Genomic DNA, 8,059 nt, shown 5'->3' on the forward strand with positions numbered 1-8,059 from the left:
CATGCCCAGAGGGAGGAAAAGAGAGAAAGGGGATGAAGAGCTCTCCTGTGCAGAGCAAAGGTCCAAGTGCTCTGGGATGTCCCAGCAGCATCTGACATGTCCACCATCCCCCAGAGATTTCCGCAAAGGAACAGTTTTAGACAAAGGCAAAAGAAAAGGCAATTCTGTGAGATATAAACACAATTAAGATGTTGACTAATATGATATTTATTTCAGCTTCAGAAAGATTGGGCAATTCCCTGAAGCTCAAAGCATGAAACCAGTCAGCTGAAGGGCACTTGAATGACCAGAAAGCACCGGGAGGAGTGCTGAGGGTTTTTTGGAGGACAATGGACATATGTAACATGTTCACAATCCAGCCTTCATAGAAACTGAGTAAGGTCACCATGCCCTTGAAGGACACAAAAGAAGGAGAACACGCTCAGCAGCAGACGGTTCAGGATGCAAAGGCAGACAAGAAAACCACAGCGAGATGCATGAAGAAGAAAGACTAACTAAAATTAACTGAAATATCAAAATGCGTGCGTAAAAAGGATTTAACCAATCATGTATTAGCTTGAGGTGTGAACAATAGAGAACAGTATAAATATGGCTTGCTTTTTGTAATAAATTGGTTTCCCTTATCATATTAATCATGGTGTGATGTCCCATTAATGATCCTCTGCACCTAGGGACCAGAAATGCATGCAAGCCTCCACCCCAAGAGACATTATGAATTCAAAAAACATGGCCATTAACTGCTTTATACCAACACAGAGTAATGGCAACCAAAATGCAGTCAGAACAGGGTTTTTTCCACTCTCGCTCAAGCCCCACACGTTGGGCACCAAATTTTGTCCTGGTTTAGGGCAAATTTGGGAGAAAATCTCCAAAGGGGCCCCTCCAGAAAGGAAACTCACACAGCCCCTCTCCCCAACCAGGTCGGGAAGGATTCCCTGGAGAGAAGTGGAAAGAACCTGTTTATTTAACAGGCAAAGCACCCCCAGCACACAAAATGAACAATACCAGGTGACAACACTCTTTCACCACTCTGAAAAAGATGACAAATTCAGAAAGTCTCTCTTGGGAGTGGTCGCTCTGTTATCAGTCCCTCCGGTGCTGGGGCAGCTGCTGCAGCCACAAGGTGCAAACTCTCAGTGTTTCCCAGGTCCCAGTCCAGAGCAGGTTTGAGTGGTTCCAAAAAAGGGAAAGGAAAACAGTCCAGGGAAAAATTCGGAGTGCTTAGCTAAACTAAGTAATGAGCAGAAACAAAAGCAAGAGCAAAGCAAAAAGCCAAGGAAAAAGCAAAAGCAGCACCATGTACTGCCCTGTCTCTGTGCCCCGCCAGCCGTGGGGGAGCGGCTGATAACAAAACCAAAACAAAACTTCGCTCTTCAGAGCCAGTCTTGAAGGCACAGAACATAATATCCAGCATAAACAGAACACATGGATGGGGATACAAGCATCATAACGTCACCATAGGACAGTCCTGCACCCAAAATTCTGTCCTGCACCCACTGCTGCATCCTGAGTCCTGTCCTGCACCCTGAGCCCCGTCCTGTACCCAAATTCTGTACTGTCCCATACCCCAAACTCAAAGCTGCCCCCAAACCCCAACCCCACCCCTCATTTATCACCACATTCCTGTTCCACACCTTCTCTTCAACTCCTCCCCCTCTCCCACCCCTGTCCCACCCCCAAATTTATCCCATGTCCCTGATCCCCTCCCTGTTCCCTCCCCAACCCAGCCCTTCCCCGCAGGCCAAGTGGGCGGCAGCAGCAGTGGCAGCTGGTGGGGGCCGGTGGAGTTGGAGGTGCTGCAGCCTCTGAGCCTCCTCACCCTGGACACACTCCAGAAGTGCATCTTCAGCTATGAGACCCACGGCCAGGAGTGATTGACACCTGTCCCCACTGATCATCTGTAAGAGACACTCTGAGGTTTCCCTCAGCTGCCTCACGACCACTGTGATGGACGGAGACTCAAGTCCCCTCCCAAGGGCTGAGACTGAGACCCCTATAACTCTAACACAGGGGGCTGGCCGGACTGAAGCCAGATGTTTGCCAAGTGTTGCCTGCAGGTGTGTTCCCTGGACTAAGAAAACAATTGGTCTCACTCACTGCTGAGAACATGGACTGTCTGTAAACTTACCTGTTCCCTCTCGGTGGTTTCAATAGACTTACCCGTTCCCCCCCTTGGTGGAGGACTATAATAGAACCAAGACTTTGAGATTCTCCCTGACGTGACAAGACAGATCTATTGGCTGGACCACGAGGGTTTCATCTCTCCATTGGCATCTATTCCTCCCCTCTTTCTCTCTCTCTCTCTCTCTCTCTCTCTCCTTTATTCTCCTTTCTAATCCTTCCATCACATCTGCTGTGGGCACTCAACAAGAGGTGCATTTGTTTTGATTAATACCAAAATCCCCTTCCGTGTTGCTTTTGCACTCAGATCAGTTAACAAACCATCATGACCCTCGCTTGTACGAGCGGATCATGACACCATCCTGGTGGCCCTACCATTGTCCCTGCTGGCCATCCTGGTGGCTGTGCTGGCTCTGCCATGGTCCCCACTGGCCCTCCTGTCCAATCACTGTCCCTGCTGGCCATTCTGGTGGCCCCAATGGCCCTGCTATCATCCATGCTGGTGGCCACAGTGTCCCCACATCGTCCCTGGTACAGGCAGCCCAGCGAGTACATCCTGCTGCTCACCAAGGTGGGGCTGGGCTGGTGGCCATGGGGCATGAAAGTGGTCAAGAGAGTGGTGGTGGCCATGGAAGGATTGACCATAGAGGCCAGTAGGATGCTGGTGGCCATGGGAGGCTTGGACATAGACTGGTGGCTACAGGGGAACAGTGGTGGCCATGGGCAGCATTGACCATAGAGCTGGTGGCCAGTGGGATGGTGGTGCCATAGGGTGGTGGCCATGGATGGGATTTGGCCCCAGGGGGCCCACAGACTGGTGGCCCCAGTGGCCCGTGGCTCATCTTGCCTCTGCAGGACGAGAATGGCCGCACCCTGTTGGACGAGGACATTGCGGCTGAGGCTGACACCTTCATGTTTGAGGGTGAGCACGAGCTCCCAGGTGCCACTGGGGAGGAGCCACTCCAGTGTCCCCTCACTCACCCAGTGTCCCCACAGGCCATGACACCACGGCCAGTGGCCTGGCATGGCTCTTCTACAACCTGGCTGGCCATCCTGAGCACCAGGAGCGATGCCGCCAGCAGGTACAGGAGCTCCTGGCTGGCCGGGACACTGCAGACATTGAATGGTGAGATGTCCCCAGGGCCACCCCGGTCATGTGGCTTGGGGACACAATGCCACCCCCGCTTGTCCCCAGGGACGACCTGTCCCAGCTGCCCTTCACCACCATGTGCATCAAGGAGAGCCTGCGGCTGCACCCTCCTGTCACTGCTGTGTCCCGGCGCTGCACCGAGGACATCCCCCTGTGTGACGGCTGTGTCATCCCCAAGGGTATGGCATGGCCAGGGTGTCCCCAGTGTCACCACCCACCCTCATCTGCTGTCCCTAAAGTGGCCATTCCCATCCCACCAGGGGTCATCTGCCTGATGAGCATCTACAGGACCCACCACAACCCAGACCTCTGGCCCAAGCCTGATGTAGGGCCACCCTATGAGGTGTCCCTGTCACCATGGTGGTGACAGCTGTGTCCCCTCAGTGTGACTGTGTTGGTGTCACCCCAGGTGTTCAGTCCTCTGAGGTTCAGTCTGGAAAACAGCAAGGAACGGTCCCCGTCGTCCTTCATCCCCTTCTCTGCTGGCCCCGGGTATGTGCTGGAGTGGGGACAGAGTGTCCCCAAATGTCACCCCTGTCCCTGGCTGGGTTCATAGTGGGGTGACAATGGGGAGGAGCAGGGAATAAATGGTAGCATGAAAGGGACAGTATCATGGTGGTGGTGGGGATGTGTTGTCCTTGGCCATGGGACACCCCATGGCATGGACATGTCAACCCATGGACTTGTCTCTAGGCCACTTGTGTCACCATCCATGGCCATGTCCCCCATTTCCTCATCCATGGCCATAGAGCCCCATGTCACCATCTCTATCTGTGACACCCTCCATGCCCAATATCGCCATCCACAGCCATGTCCTTGTCCCCATCCCCACCATATCCCCACCCACGTCCCTGTCCCCATCCCTACCATGTCCCCACCCAAGTCCCACAATGTCACCATCCATGTCTTAGTTGAATGTCTTTATATTTACCCCAATGTTGGGTGAAGGATAATGAAAAATGAACGAAAATAAAGGCCAAAATAAAAGCATTTATGTGTCCATGCTGGCTGAGTATCCATGTGCCTGGGCAGGTAGAAAGGACCTTTTCTAGAAAGATTTCCACTCCATTGTCTCCAAAATCCTGGGTTTTGCCCCAGTCAATCACCATTTGGCTGTGGAAGATGCTGGTGGGCCAGAGAGAATTAGAATCATGGAATGATTCAGGTTGGAAAAGACCTCCAACACCATTTGGAATTCTGGATGCCACTCGAAGCAATGACTGGATGCAAAAGGTGAGACTGTTTTGGGGTCAAAAGTAAAAAACTGTGCTGTCCACTATGGAATTCTGATGTCTGTTTGCATCTCAATGGATTTTTCTCTGGCCGTGTCCAAGTGCCCAAGGAGAGCCAGGAAGATGTGGGGACCACCAGCCAGGTGTCTTCCCAACATGGATCACCAGGATCATGGATGACCAAGTCTCCGCCCAGTGAGGGTCACTGTGGACCATCCAGTGGGGGTCCCCAATGGGGGATGGAGTTGAAGCAGCGCTCAAAGCTCTTCCTGTCACTGTAGGACATAAAACAACATGAGCGCACACACTGCTGCTCTCAAGGGGAAGAAAAGGGAAGTTTATTTCCTGACTCCAACATTTATAGTTTTCTAAAAGCGACCGTGGATTGGAGGGTGAAAGTGCCACCTCTCCAATGACACTGGACAAACTAACAGTCCATCATATTTTTCTTCTTCTATAAAAGAATGCCAAACAAGAAGTTATTTACAGAAAGTGTTTGAGAAAGTTTGCTACAAGAATGTAAACATTAGAAGGCTCAGAAAATCTTTAAAAATCAAGGCAACACTCTTCCTGCACACAGGGCACTTGTTGGGCATCCCTTACTGCTGCCTCCCTTGGTGTTGGGTCATGGCAGAGTTCTGGGAGAAGTTCTTCCCACACTTGGGACACTGTCAGGGCCTCTCCCCAGTGTGGATCCACTGGTGGGTGACGAGAGTGGAGTTTTTCTAAAAGCCCTTCCTGCAGTCAGGGCAGCAGAAGAGCCTCTATTCTCTGTGAATCTGCTGATGCTTGAGGAGACGGTATCGGCTCTGAAACCTCTCCCCACACTCAGAACACTCATAGTATCTCTCCCCAGTGTGGATTCTCTGGTGGGCAATCAGCCTAGAGTTCTGCCTGAAGCATTTCCCACATTCCCCACACCTGTAAGGCCTCTCCCTGGTGTGGATCGTCTGGTGCAGAATCAGCCTAGTGCTCTGACTGAAGCTTTTCCCACAATCCCCACACCTGTAAGGCCTCTCCCCAGTGTGGATCCCTTGGTGGACACTCAGGCCAGAGGGGTCGATGAAGCTTTTCCCACATTCCCTGCACTTATAGGGCCTCTCCCCAGTGTGGATCCTCTGGTGGGCATTCAGATGGCAGCTCTGCCTAAAGCTTTTCCCACATTCCCTGCACTTGTAGGGCCTCTCCCCAGTGTGGATCCTCTGGTGCAGAATCAGGCTGGAGTTCTCAATGAAGCTCTTCCCACACTGAGCACATGTAGGGGCACTCCCCAGTGTGCATTGTCTGGTGGATGATCAGGCGGGAGCTGTCATGGAAGCCCTTCCCACATTCCCCACATACAAAGAGTCGTATCCCAGTGTGGATCATCTGGTGGAGTTTCAAGCTGGAGCTCCTCCTGAAGCCCTTCCCACATTCTCCACATTTATAGGGCCGTTCATTGGTGTGGATCCTCTGGTGGGCGATCAGGTTGGAGTTGATCCTGAAGCTCTTCCCACATTCCCCACACTTGTGGGGCCGTTCATTGGTGTGGATCCTCTGGTGGACAATCAGGTGGGAGCTGATCCTGAAGCTCTTCCCACATTCCCCACACTCATAGGGCCGTTCCCCGGTGTGGGTCCTCTGGTGGATGAGCAGGTGGTCGCTCCTGCCGAAACTCTTCCCACATTCCAAGCACTGGTGGGGCTTCTTGCCATCATCAAGCTGCTCATTGACCACCACTTCAGCGCTCTGGCCAGATCTCTGGTTGCCTTCCAGGCACAGGCTGAGTCCTCGGAGCACCCTGGGCTGGGTTTGCAGCCCCTCCTCTTGAGGGATCTCCGGGGCTTTTCCTCCCCATTGGATTCCTGTGCCCTGGAGCCGCTCAAAATGGCCTCTTCCACCAGGTTCTGCTGTGAGGATTTGTCCTCCCTGGTCTCCATCCTCAGCTCCTTCCCTGGGGGAGGAAGGACAAGGAGAGGATGGGATTTGCCTCCGTGCCACAGGGAAGGGGAAGGAGATCCCCCCAGTGCATCCCTGGCTGGACAGCATCAGCAGTGGGGCTGTGCTGCAGCTGGGGCCGTGCTGGGCTGGGAGACGGAGCAGGACAGAGGGGAAAAGGGGCACTGACTTCCTTCTCACCTGCCTCAGTGCCCTGGGGCATCTTCCTCTTCCTCACAGCCTTCTCCATCCAGATGAGGTTTGGGAATGGGAAATCCTGATTTTGGGGAAAAACAAGATGTGAGTGCATTGCCTTCGGAGGTCCCACTGGCCAAGTCCATCTCTAGAAGTCACCGGACGTCTGGTGGCCAGAAATACCTCCAAAAATCAAGGAGTCCAAAAACCTCTCCCAGGAGTTCCCTGTTTCCAGTGTCCTCACTTTGGGCTTATGGGGGTCCCTCTTCTCAGAGCTGCTGGGAGGGCTGTGGGGCCTGGGCATTCCCCCTCTCCCGGGTCCTGCTTACACAGGCTGAGGGTCTTTTGGGGGTCCCAGGGGTGAAATTATGATGCTCGTATCCCCATTTGTCTGAAATAAGCTTTGCACCTTTAACACTGGTTCTGAGAGCAGAGAGGGAGGAAGAAGAAGCATGGAGTTTGTTTTCAGAACCTCTCTCACTCCTCCACATTCCTGCTCCTCTCTTGTCTGCAGATGGACAGACAGCGGGACAGAGCCCTCCTTTGCTGTTAGTCAGTTTGAGCTAGCAGAGGAAGAGAAGCTCCCTGGACTGTGGTTTTTGGTTTATCCTTTTCTTTGGACCTGTCTAAACCTGCTTTGGATTGAACACCCAGAAGAGCACCAGGTGCTCACACCTGTGCCCCACCGGGGCTGGGCCACAGCATTTCCAGCACCAGAGAGACTGATAAGAGACTGATAAGAGACTGAGCAAGCCATGCTACAGCTCACGGAGGGACTTTGTGAGTTTGTCATCTCTTTTGGAGCAGCAAGAGATTTTATTGTTTAATACTGTTCATTTTTGGGGCTGGTGAGTGCTTTGCCTGTTCAATAAACAGTTTTTTCCACTTCTCTCAAAGAAAATACTTTTCCAGAACCAGCTGGAGGAGGGGCCACTTGACTTTGCTCTTCTACAAGAAATACCTTTAGAGTTTTTCCTCCCAAAATTGCCCTAAGCCAGGACATTGGCTTTGAAGGTCCCACTGGCCAAGTCCATCTCTAGAAGTCACTGAGTGTCTGGTGGCCAGAAATACCTCCAAAAATCAGGAATTCCAAAAACCTCTCCCAGGAGTGCCCCGTTTCCAGTGTCCTTATTTTGGGCTTATGGGGGTCCCTCTTCTCACAGCTGATGGGGGGCCTGTGGGTCCTGGGCATTCCCCCTCTCTCGGGTCCTGCTCAGGCATGCTGAGGGGGTTTTGGGGGTCCCAGGGCTCACCCTCCCCTGATTCTGTGGAAATTGTTTTTGTGACACGTGCCAATTGGGAATGGAATCAGCAAATGCTTCTATCTGCTGTGTCCAAAACAAGACACAAAGAAAGGTTTTGAAACTTTCTGACCAAATAGACAAATAAAGCATCAAAATCAAAGAAGTATAGTAGAGCAAAAGAGATGAGGCAGCAAGACAAC

At 52.4% G+C, this 8,059-nt stretch overlaps 1 protein-coding gene across 1 annotated transcript; it reads right to left on the bottom strand.

Annotated features, from left to right (window-relative positions):
* Positions 1-4,196: 4,196 nt before the first annotated feature.
* Positions 4,197-6,919, bottom strand: LOC131087005 (zinc finger protein 664-like). The gene is given in 3 exon segments (XM_058030354.1): positions 4,197-5,751; positions 5,753-6,433; positions 6,825-6,919. Coding segments are annotated over 3 exon segments (1,260 nt in total). The 3' UTR covers positions 4,197-5,267.
* Positions 6,920-8,059: the final 1,140 nt, after the last annotated feature.

The sequence above is a fragment of the Melospiza georgiana genome, chromosome 9 (assembly GCF_028018845.1).
Source record: "Melospiza georgiana isolate bMelGeo1 chromosome 9, bMelGeo1.pri, whole genome shotgun sequence".
Taxonomy (NCBI): Eukaryota; Metazoa; Chordata; class Aves; order Passeriformes; family Passerellidae; genus Melospiza; species Melospiza georgiana.